General features: G+C 45.0%; 2 protein-coding genes and 1 long non-coding RNA gene across 3 annotated transcripts in view; 1 reads left to right on the top strand and 2 right to left on the bottom strand.

Moving 5' to 3' along the window:
* LOC119512632 (GC-rich sequence DNA-binding factor 2-like) overlaps window positions 1–12,158 on the bottom strand; it is a 935,299-nt gene that overhangs the window by 266,701 nt on the left and 656,440 nt on the right. The window lies entirely within an intron of this gene.
* LOC119512645 lies at window positions 5,606–7,315 on the top strand. The gene is made up of 3 exons (XR_005212422.1): window positions 5,606–5,828; window positions 6,176–6,349; window positions 7,110–7,315. It is a non-coding gene; the product is annotated as an uncharacterized LOC119512645 (long non-coding RNA).
* TACR1 (tachykinin receptor 1) overlaps window positions 8,382–12,158 on the bottom strand; it is a 157,872-nt gene continuing 154,095 nt past the window's right edge. Inside the window, exon 5 of the mRNA XM_037807422.1 lies at window positions 8,382–11,816. Coding sequence (XP_037663350.1) covers window positions 11,525–11,816 — 292 coding nt within the window. The 3' untranslated portion in view covers window positions 8,382–11,524. The remainder of the gene's footprint in view (window positions 11,817–12,158) is intronic.

Raw genomic sequence — 12,158 nt, 5'->3', positions numbered from 1 at the left:
CCTCCCACTTCGTTTTTCTTTTTTAGAGTGTCTTTAGCAATTCGAGGCACTTTCCCTTTCCAAATAAATTTGATAACTAGCTTTTCCAAGTCTGCAAAGTAGGTTGTTGGAATTTTGATTGGGATTGCATTGAATCTGTAGATGAGTTTGGGTAGAATTGACATCTTAATGACATTTAGTCTTCCTATCCATGAACATGGAATATTTTTCCATCTTTTAAGGTCCCCTTCTATTTCTTTTAGTAGAGTTATGTAGTTTTCTTTGTATAGGTCTTTTACATCTTTGGTTAAGTTTATTCCTAGGTACTTGATTTTTTTAGTTGCTATTGAAAATGGTATCTTTTTCTTGAGTGTCTCTTCAGTTGGTTCATTTCTAGCATATAGAAACATTACTGACTTATGTGCATTAACCTTGTATCCCGCTACTTTGCTAAATTTGTTTATTAGCTCTAGTAGCTGTATCGTCGATTTCTCAGGGTTTTCTAGATATAAGATCATATCATCTGCAAACAATGACAGTTTTACTTCTTCTTTTCCAATTTGGATGCCTTTTATTTCTTTGTCTTGCCGGATTGCCCTGGCTAGCACTTCCAGCACAATGTTGAATAACAGTGGTGACAGCGGGCATCCTTGTCTTGTTCCTGATCTTAGAGGGAAGGCTTTCAGTCTCTCTCCATTGAGTACTATGCTGGCTGTGGGTTTTTCATATATGCTCTTTATCATGTTGAGGAAGTTTCCTTCAATTCCTACCTTTTGAAGTGTTTTTATCAAAAAGGGATGTTGGATTTTGTCAAATGCTTTTTCAGCATTTATTGAGATGATCAATTGATTTTTCCCTTTTGACTTGTTAATGTGTGGTAATACATTGATTGATTTTCTTATGTTGAACCATCCTTGCATGCCTGGAATGAACCCCACTTGGTCATGGTGTATGATTTTTTTAATGTGTCTTTGGATTCGATTTGCAAGTATTTTGTTGAGGATTTTTGCATCTATATTCATTAGGGAGATTGACCGGTAGTTTTCCTTTTTTGTAGCATCTTTGCCTGGTTTTGGTATTAGATTGATGTTAGCTTCATAAAATGAGTTAGGTAGTGTTCCATTTTCTTCAATGTTTTGAAAGAGTTTGAGTAAGATTGGTGTCAGTTCTTTCTGGAAAGTTTGGTAGAATTCCCCTGTGAAGCCATCTGGCCCTGGGCATTTCTTTGCGGGAAGATTTTTGATGACTGATTGGATCTCTTTGCTTGTGATGGGTTGGTTGAAGTCTTCTATTTCTTCTCTGGTCAGTCTAGGTTGTTCATATGTTTCCAGGAAATTGTCCATTTCCTCTACATTATCCAGTTTGTTGCCATACAGTTGTTCATAGTATCCTCTTATAATTTTTTTAATTTCTTCAGGATCTGCAGTTATGTCACCTTTTTCATTCATTATTTTGTTTATATGGGTCTTCTCTCTTTTTGATTTTGTCAGTCTAGCTAGGGGCTTGTCAATCTTGTTGATCTTCTCAAAGAACCAACTTTTGGTGATATTTATCCTCTCTATTGTTTTTTTGTTCTCTATGTCATTTATTTCTGCTTTAATCCTTGTTATTTCTTTTCTTGTACTTGGTTTAGGATTGGTTTGCTGTTCATTTTCTAGCTTCTTCAGGTGATCCATTAGTTCTTTGATTTTGGCTCTTTCTTCCTTTTTAATATATGCATTTAGTGCTATAAATTTCCCCCTTAGCACTGCTTTTGCTGCATCCCATAGGTTTTGGTATGTTGTGTTCTCATTTTCATTCGTCTCTATATATTTAGCAATTTCTCTTGCTGTTTCTTCTTTAACCCACTGATTGTTTAGGAGTGTGTTGTTTAGCCTCCAGGTATTTGTGAATTTTCTAAGTCTCTGATGGTTATTGACTTCTAATTGTATTCCATTGTGGTCAGAGAATGTGCTTTGAATAATTTCAATCTTTTTAAATTTATTGAGGCTTGTTTTATGTCCTAGCATATGATCTATTCTGGAGAAAGTTCCATGAGCACTAGAAAAGTATGTGTATCCTGGTGATTTGGGATGTAATGTCCTGTATATGTCTGTTAAATCTAATTCATTTATCAGATTGTTTAGGTTTTCAATTTCCTTATTGGTCTTCTGTCTGGTTGATCTATCTGTAGGAGAGAGTGATGTGTTGAAGTCTCCCACAATTATTGTGGAAACATCAATTGCTTCCTTTAGTTTTGCCAGTGATTCTCTCATGTATTTTGTGGCACCTTGATCGGGTGCATAGACATTTACGATTGCTATTTCTTCTTGCTGAATTGCCCCATTTATTAGTATGTAGTGGCCTTCTTTGTCTCTCAAAACATCCCTGCATTTGAAGTCTATTTTATCTGAGATTAATATTGCTACACCTGCTTTCTTTTGGCTGTAGCTTGCATGAAATATTTTTTTCCATCCTTTCACTTTCAGTTTCTTTGTGTCCCTGTGTCTAAGATGAGTCTCTTGTATGCAACATATTGATGGTTCATTTTTTTTGATCCATTCTGTGAATCTATATCTTTTAATTGGGGAGTTTAATCCATTTACATTCAACGTTATAACTGTGAAGGCATTTCTTGAATCAGCCATCTTATCCTTTGGTTTATGTTTGTCATATTTTTCCCCTCTGTCTATTAATATCCTTTATTGTACCCATACCGAATCTCTTTCGTACTGAACCTTTCTCCAAGTCTCTCTGTCCTTCCTTTGTTTCTCTGTCTGTAGGGCTCCCTTTAGTATCTCCAGTAGGGCAGGTCTCTTGTTAGCAAATTCTCTCAGCATTTGTTTGTCTGTGAAAAATTTAAGCTCTCCCTCAAATTTGAAGGAGAGCTTTGCTGGATAAAGTATTCTTGGCTGGAAATTCCTCTCACTCAGAATTTTAAATATATCGTGCCACTGCCTTCTCGCCTCCATGGTGGCTGCTGAGTAGTCACTACTTAGTCTTATGCTGTTTCCTTTGTATGTGGTGAATTGCTTTTCTCTTGCTGCTTTCAGAACTTGCTCCTTCTCTTCTGTGTTTGACAGTGTGATCAGTATATGTCTCGGAGTGGGTTTATTTGGATTTATTCTATTTGGGGTTCGCTGAGCATTTATGATTTGTGTATTTATGTTGTTTAGAAGATTTGGGAAGTTTTCCCCAACAATTTCTTTGAATACTCTTCCTAGACCTTTACCCTTTTCTTCCCCTTCTGGGACACCAATGAGTCTTATATTTGGACGTTTCATATTATCTATCATATCCCTGAGGTCCATTTCGATTTTTTCAATTTTTTTCCCCATTCTTTCTTTTATGCTTTCATTTTCCATTCTGTCATGTTCGAGGTCACTGATTTGTTGTTCAACTTCCTCTAGTCTTGTACTATGAGTGTCCAGAATCTTTTTAATTTGGTCAACAGTTTCTTTAATTTCCATAAGATCATCCATTTTTTTATTTAGTCTTGCAATGTCTTCTTTATGCTCTTCTAGGGTCTTCTTGATTTCCTTTGTCTCCCATACTATGGTCTCATTGTTCATCTTTAGTTCTTTGAGTAGCTGCTCTAGGTGCTGTGTGTCTTCTGGTCTTTTGATTTGGGTGCTTGGGCTTGGGTTATCCATATTGTCTGGTTTTTTCACATGCTTTATAATTTTCTGTTGTTTTTGGCCTCGTGGCATTTGCTGAACTTGATAGGGTTCTTTTAGGATTTGTAGATAAATTGAAGTCCTTATCTCTAATTTATCAGATCTACAGCTTCGTGGAGTACACTTTCTCTAACTAACCAGCAGGTGGCGTCCACAAGCCACCTGTTCTGCACAAGCCAGTTCTCCCCTGCTTAGCCTTTTTGGTGAGTGGGGGAGTGAGTCTTGTGGGGTCCAATTGGTGTACCAAGCTTGCGTGTGTAGTTAGTGTTGCCTGCCCTGTATATGGGGCGTGTTTCTGGGCAGTCAGGGATGGGGGGGTGGCTCTAACAATCAAATATCCCTGGTGATCCTAGAGTTTTAAAGCTGCTGCAATAGTCTAATCCTTCAGTTCAGTCCTGCCACAGTTTGTCTCTGCCACTGACCCACAAGTCCTTGGTATTGGCGTATGGCTCCTGAGACTTGCAAGTGGGCCCCTCTTCCAGGCCGTGCACCCCGGGTCCTCTGTTGAGGGATGACTGTGCTATGTCACAGGTGAGTGCCGTCCCCCCAGGGCAGTTCTGGGCTGCTTGGCTGTGTAGGGAGGCTCCCAGTCTGCTGAAATGATGGCTGAATGGGGCTTTGTTAATTCACACTGCTCTACCTTCCCAACTCTGGGACAGTCAGCTGAGGTTGCAGGGAAGGCTAATGTCCACGTCCAGTTTTGTGGTGTGTGCCTGTTATTTGAAGCACTTCTGTCACACTGGGTTGTCTGGGGCAGTTCTGGGCTATGGGGCTGGCGATGGGCAGGAGTGTTTCCTGTCCACCAGGATGATGGCTGTGAGCGGACACCCCCCTTTTCTTGGGAAGTTGTGGTGTTTAGTGAATTTTCTCAGCCACTGGATTATTGCGTTTTGTCTCAGAGCTCTCCTAGTTCTGCTCTTGACTTGACCTGCCCAAATTGCAAGTCTTTGAAGCTTTCTGTATTGGGCTTCTTAGAGTAATTGTTTTAGAAAAAGAAAAAAGGATTAAAAAAAAAAAAAAAAAAGGGCCCTCCTCAGAGATCTAATGGGTTATTGAAATGCTAAGAGACAAAACAACCAGGGCCATTAAGGAAAGGTCCACAGGGCAGAGAGATCAGCTTTTCTTCAGGATTTGCATATGCACCTCAGGGCCCTTCCCCTTTCTATGTTCACCAGAACTCCAAAAATCCTCCGCTTTTATTTTGGAGTTTTTCGTGTTGTTTTTTTTTTCTCTGTGCCTGTTTCCTCTCTGCTGGGCTGGCTGCTCTCAGATTCTCTGGTGTCTGGTCTCAGTCTATCTATGGTTGGAGTTTGGATCAGTAGAATGAGATTCCGAGAAGGGCTGCCACTGCAGTTCTCCCTTCTCCTTCCCGGAGCTGACAGCCCCTCCTCCCACGGGACTGAGCCTGGCAGGGAGGGGCGCGGGTCCCCTGGCCGCAAAAACTTACAGATTTCGCTGATCTCAGCAGTTCCACGTTTTCATGAGTGTTGTATGAAGTATGCCCAAAGTCAGATTGCTCTGTGGTGTCCAGTCTACGCAGTTCCTGGCTTTCTACCTACTTTCCTGGAGGAGTAACTAAAACATACAGCTCACCAGTCTGCCATCTTCAGTTTCTTAATCTCTCCTTTATTTTTGAAGGATAATTTTGCCAGATGTAGAATTCTTGACTGACAGTTATGGAAGTAAGTCAATGCATTGGTTAAATATTTTCTGTGAATGATTGTGTGGGCATTGTACATGCATTGGTTAAATATTTTCTGTGAATGATTGTGTGGGCATTGTCATTGGGGTTACGAGCTTATTGTCTTTTGACTACATTTGGTGAGTGTCACAACAAGATTTCTAACATCTCCATTTTGGCTTTCCTCCCCCTTGGCTGTGGTGAGCATCTCTCTACTCCTCAGGGCTGTGAGCTTCTCAAGGGCAGAGACAGTGTGTTATTAAAATTTATATCCCAAGTTCCCTGCAGAATGAATAAAGTTGAACTATCAGTTGTGAAATCCTTACAGGTATAAAATAAGCTGAAGAGGACTGGTTTCCTCCTAGAAAAAGTGTTTGGTTTGTCTCCACATTTCTGAGGTCAACACAGAATTGTGTTCATAATTGTCCCTAACGGTATTTCTTTTTGACTCCCAGGTAGTTGCAGTCTTTGAGGATAGCTACCGCCTCCAGAGGACACTTCTGCCAAAACAGGTACTCGCCCTCCCCCACCCCCCAGGAGCCGGAAAATGTCACCAAGGCCACGCCTTCATCTTCCACGCCTTCGTCTTCCACGCCTTCATCTTCCACGTTTTCGTCTTTCACGCCTCCATCGTCCACACCTTCGTCTTCCACGCCTGTTGTCCTTCGTCTTCCACACCTCCATCTTCCACACCTCCATCGTCCATGCCTCCTCTCTTATGCCTTATGTAGGGATGGATTAGTGAATGAGTGGCAAGGCAGAGCAACAACCTAAACTGGAAAGAGTTCATGGGCCATGCGTGTACTCTGCCCTGCCCTACTCCCTGCACTCTGACTCGTGGCCTCTTCCTGTTCTTCAGATATGTAAATTGCCATGGCTTGGAGACTGCAGCGCTGGAGCCTGGCCTCCCTCTGGAGTTGGCTGTTCCTCCTGCTCAGCCGAGAGTCTGGATCTGTTACTTCAGTGCTTCTTTTAAGTGTTGGGACTGATTCTTGAGCCATCCTCTGAGAGCCGTCTCAATTTGGGAAAGTGGGTGAGTAGAAGGTGGGGATGAAAGGATGAGGGGAAAGTAGGAGAAGATGGATAGAGAGTGGACAAGGGGGGTGGATTTAGGGAGATGGGTGAAGGGGATTGGTGGGTAGGGATGGGTGGGTTTGTCATGACCATACCAAGTTTTGTCTTTATTAATTAATATACCATATTCAGAGCATAGTGATAAAACCTAGAGAGTGGTAGGAGAGGGCTACCAGGGATGGGAGCAGTGTCAGACTAAAGAGTAGAGAACAAAAGGAAAAAGTGGGGGAGGGGGGAGGAAGCAGATGAAGGAGGAGGGAGAGGAGGAGGAGAAGGAAGAGAAGAGGAAGAAGATGATGAAGGAGGAGGGTTTGGGAGGGTGGAGGAGACACCTGCCCATAATGCAGAGGACCTGGGTTTGAATCTGGTTTGAACTCCCAGGAGCTGGTGGCCTGTGCCCTGCCAACCGGCCATCAGTGAGTGACAGGGCCAGGGCAGCCGGCCCATCCGGCTCATGCCATGGCTAGCATCCTTTGTTCTCTTGTTTCTAACAAGCAGCCTGCCCTCCTTGCAGACTGCACTGCTTGAGAGAGAAGCCAGGACCAAAGGCTGTAAGATACGATAGCCACAGTTTCACCCCCTTTTCTTCCTGTTCCTTTAACTCAAGGAGGAATGAGCATCGTCTCTGGGGTTTGGGAAAGCAGTTCTGCAGTCAGAGATGCTCCCTTCACCTTTGGAGATGAAGGAGAGGAATGTTCTTTTTTGCTGTGTCCTCCCAGCACCCACCTCTGCCCAGGGCCGTGACTGAGCTCCCAACCTCAGATTCCACAGCAGAGAGAACAGCTTATTCGCTTATTCAGTGATGAAGCCATTTTGAAACCAGAACCTGGGAGCAAAGGACCAGCAGATGCCAGCCACGTGCCTTCCCACGTGACAGAGGAACTCCAGATGCCATCGGCCTTTCCTCAGTGAAGGCATCCTCTTGTTGGTGCCTTAGTGTGGACACTTTTATGGCCTTAGAGCTGCAAATCTGTAATCTAATAAACCCCCTTTTATAAAAGCCCATCTGTTTCTGGTATTTTGCATTCTGGCAGCTTTAGCAAACCAAAACAATGACATTATTTAGCTTTAACTCATCCAGTGACTGAGTTGAATTATGATTTTATTCCAAAGTGGTTTCCAGTCCCCCAGCAGCCCAGTCTCATTCTCCTGGGGCTCATCTGCCTCACTCTGGTCTGAGGGCTCAAAGCTCTTGCCTCTCCCCTATAAACAAAGTAAAATCTCTCCTGGAGAGCAGAAAGTGAATGATTTCTTTTGGTGGAGATTCAGGTTTAATTGCACCCCGTTACACACACACACACACACACACACACACACACACGCACGCACACACCACTTGCATATGATTTCAGGAGATTTGTGGATTCCTTAAAGCTTATCCAGATACCCCAGTTTAAGATGACTTAATTTAAATAAAAGCATTTTTATTTGTTTCTGATCCTAAATGTGTTGGATAGCTGTCTACCTGCTCAAAACTCCCTCTCCCAATGCCTTTACGTTCTTTGTCACTGCATGTTTGTTAACAGCTGCTCACCATGCCTTTGATGGAAATGGACTGAGGGAGGAACGGTGGCACAGGGCGGCTCCTAGAAGTAGCGGGCAGGTAGCCAGGGCTCGCGGCGATGGCCATCGAAATTCCAAATGCTGCCAAGAGTGTCCAGACCAGGACTCTCAGACACGGGGGACTGGACCGTAGCTCTGGTGGCATCACGGGAGGTGCCTGGCTTGGATCTCCCTTCCAGAGAGAAGCTGCTGTGAGGAGCACAGTGAGCGCACAGCAGACAGTTTCCAGCTGCAGCACCTGCCGGATCCACCCCTTGTCTCCCTGCCAGGGACTGAGCATGGTGGGGGAGCCACTTCTGCCCAACATGGGTCTTCTCTATGGACAGTCTTTGCATGCCGTTGGGTGGGCTGAGACTTTCTCAGAGCTGCACTGCAGACTGAGGCTCTGCCCACCCCATTGCCACCCAACCCCACTCCCCCTTTTCTCACAGGTGTCTGATCTGCATAGGGGTATGAAGGCTTTCTCTGCCTCCTCCTACGTTTTCTTTCCTTTATCTCTCCCAATCTCCCAATAAATCTCATGCACTTCTAACGGTCTTGGTGTCTGCTTCTGGAAGGACCTGAACCGACTCCACTCTATTAGTAGTTGTCATCTCTGGTCACATCACTCCCAGAGCTCACCTAGAAATGCTTCCCAAATCTTGCCCACCCATTTCATCCCAGAGTTGAGAATTGCTGGATTCCAGCCTTCTGACTATGCTGGGGCTCCCAGTACCGCTCTAGTCAGCCTTCCACAGCATGCTTAGGTCCCCTAGAGATGAAACACAGGCATGTGCTAGTCAAACACATACTTTATTTCTTTCTAGAGATTCTTTCCAGGATCCCATGGAAACCTCAGGAACCAGCCCCTCCATGCCTACTCCTCTCCCCTAAAGCCAGCTCCCGAGTTCCCTTTTCCCAGGCGTCCACTCAGTCCTTCTGAGAGAAAGGACGCTCCAGCATGTCTTAGCATTCTGGTGTGGGGTGAGGAGGACAAGGTCTCTTGCCCTTTAGATTCTCCCTTAAAATCCCCCCTCACCCCACAATTACTGTGGTCCTCCTGTGGTCGATGATACACATCAGAGCTCCTCCCTGAGATAGAAGGAGGAGGAGGAAGAGGAGGTTGGCACAATACAGATAACACTTGACAGCAACTGGACCCCACATTTTGGAAGTAGCATAACAAAGATGGCCCCATGATGTCTTATAGGCTTTCACCACTGGACAGCACAGCAAAGAAAAACACTTATGGAATAAATGCAGGGTGACACATTTCTATAATAAGAATGAGACCCATGCACAGCACAAATAATAGTGTTTCACACACGTGGGAGCAGACAACATTGTTTTAAAGTGCACTGGACATTGGGGGCTGGGTCAGAGGAAGGCTTCCTGGGTTCTCTGTGAGGTGATGCTTTGTCATATTTGAAACTGCCCAGAATCATCCCATATTCCCTGCTATTTTGTGCGATGGGGATGCTGGTCAACCCCATCGTCTTTGGTTCCCTGGACTTACTGGCGGCTCCCTTTGGTATTATCTCAGAGAACTCTCCTTGCAACAGGCTCTCTGAAGGTCCCAGCCTTTGGCTTGATAATGCATGTTGAGTGTGGCTTTTTAGAATCCTGTGCGGAATCTGCTTCTCCATACCGACTGGGCAGACTGGACCCACTGGGATGGGTGAGTTGGTGACAGCAAGTATGGTGGATGCCTCAAGAATGGAAGGAGCTGGGTGTCCCACAGCAGGGCCAAGTCCAGAGCATGTGCTCAACAAACACCTGTTGAATTCAACTCTAATTTTCTCTTCTGCAGATGAGATGGCCCCAATTCCTTGACACTTTCTTTTTAGATTCTTCTCATAATCATGCTGGTTCTTATATCCTTCTGACATGAATCATTCATACATGGCATGATTCCCTATTAGAAGTATGACTAATGCTTTGGGTACTGACTTTTGTGCCCCAAAATTAAGTCTTCCATTCATATATCTGCATTGAACTGACTTGATTAAATTTGTTTAATCCCTCCTGTGCCACACTGCAGAATATGGCTCTCGGGTCTTTCTAGCTTGTACACTTTCTCCCAGGCCTGCCAATGACCTGATAGGATCAGAGCTAGCAGGTGGGAGAGTCTGCAAACCTGTGAGTAGCACTGTTCTCCCTGTAACACCACGGACACAGGACACACGCAGCCATCCTGCAAACCCCACATGAGGCTTCTTTCAGCCGCCCACATGTGGACAGAGCACGGATCTGGGAGACACAAAGGAATGGGGTGCTCTCTTGCTACAGCTCCCAAAGCTGTATTAGGACACAAAGCATTAAGTTCCTGGCTCTGACAGACTGAAGGTCCCGAAGGATGGGTGGGTCGTTGCCGTCCCTCAAAGGCAGGAGGTCAGCAGAGGTGGGAGACACAAAGGGGAGACTCAGAGTCTCTGAAGGAACATGTGGGGTGCAGCTTCCTCATTCACCAGGGCATCTGAGCACATGTCTTATGCTAGTAGGAAGTTAAGAATCTGGGTTGGCGCTCCTGCCCTACGATACCCAAGAGGTATGATATTCTCCATCTGTGGAACTCAATCTGGTAAAGCCTCATGGAGAGGTGCAGGCTTACGTGTGAAGTCCCCTGCTCTGGAAAGCGCTGAAACCTTCCAGAAGGAACACACTCACCATTTTAGGATAATCCAGTAGAGAATGTCCGATCGGGAGCATCACCTATACTCTTAGCAGCTGCTTCCTCTCCAGGGGCTGGAAACTATCACTAGAAGATCTGCTCCTATTCTTTCTTGAGACTGCCATTTTTTTTTGGTGAGAAAAAATCATACCATTATAGAACCACTGAATGTTAAAATTCAAAGGGACATTTAGAAGATCTAACTCAGCCCCATCATTTTACAAACAAGGAAAGAGAGGCTCAGCCAGATTAAGGATGGTGCAGTTTTCCTGACCCTTGATGCATAATGGATGTCAGCTCCCATCAGTGGACATTTTTCTGCCCCCTTCAGTTGCTCAGGGCAGTCATTAGGGAGACAAAACAGAAGAATCTGAGCTCTCATTAAAGGTAATGAAATATTGAGAGCTACACAGGGGCAGAAGTATTTCTTCTTTTCATGGATGCTTAGACAACAGAGTCAAATCTTTCATTCCAATTTCACATGGATGGAGTGAGGTGGGCCACCAGCTAAGGAGCAATAACCTGAGCACAACTGAGAATGAAGCAATTGAAGTAGGACAGGGGCTGCAGGCACAGTTTGATATGTTGTTGCAATGCAGGATTCATTCTGAAATAAAACCTCACATGGAGTCCAAGTTACTTCTAGAATCATGGAATGATGATTTCACAGGCTCAGAGAAGCTCAGCGATTTGCCTTAGGTCACACAGCATGTGAGTTGCAAAGATGGGAGAGTTCTGGGTGTTTTTTGCATGTTTTGTCTTGGTCTCTAAGACGGCAGGTTTTTCCCTCAACCCTTCTGACCCTTTCCACAAGCCCCAGTGTTAGAGGTTTCTGATGGTCTCCAGATGAAGGAAATATCCATGCATGAAGTGAAGCAAGACAAATACAATGGTTGGTGGCTCTTGCTGCTGCCCCACGGTCTAGGAGAGCATGTTGGAGTAGAAGCTGAAGCTCTCTGTCACGGTCTTGGAGTCACTGCGAGAAGAGCCGTTGGAGGTCAGGTCCAGCGACGTGGGCGTGGCCTTGGGGACATCCTCCAGCTCCTCCTCGTGGGCCCCCACCACTGTAGAGACGGTGGTCTCCAGGCGGCTGACCTTGTACACGCTGCCCTGGGTCTGGAGGTACCGGGTGGATTTCATCTCCAGCCCCTCGTAGTCACCGGCGCTGATGAAGGGGCAGCACCGGAAGGCATGCTTGAATCCCAGACGGAATCTGCAGGAGAAAGCAGATGGAGAGAGGACCCTTGGGGCTGGCTGGCCTTCAGAAGGGGTCCCCACCATTGCAGCAGCTCTTTAACACACAAACACATCCAAGTGTGATTCTGTGTTATTATTGGTTTTAAAATTAATAGACAACTGGAGACACTAATGCACCAAAGATTTAAAGGTCAGTCACCAAGATCAAATCCAGGACCAGAACCCGGGTTCACGTGAAATGCACATCTTCACTGAGTGACGCCTGAGCAAGGCTGCCTGCTCTGGCCTGGGCCAGCGGGCTCTGGGTTAGCTCAACATTGACAGACATTTGGCAGTAAAAACACAGAACACTCAGTCT

This window comes from Choloepus didactylus, chromosome 17 (genome assembly GCF_015220235.1).
Source record: "Choloepus didactylus isolate mChoDid1 chromosome 17, mChoDid1.pri, whole genome shotgun sequence".
In the NCBI taxonomy this organism is placed as follows: Eukaryota; Metazoa; Chordata; class Mammalia; order Pilosa; family Megalonychidae; genus Choloepus; species Choloepus didactylus.
Note: the sequence above shows the minus strand (reverse complement) of the source record. Positions and strands in the feature narration are given on the sequence as shown.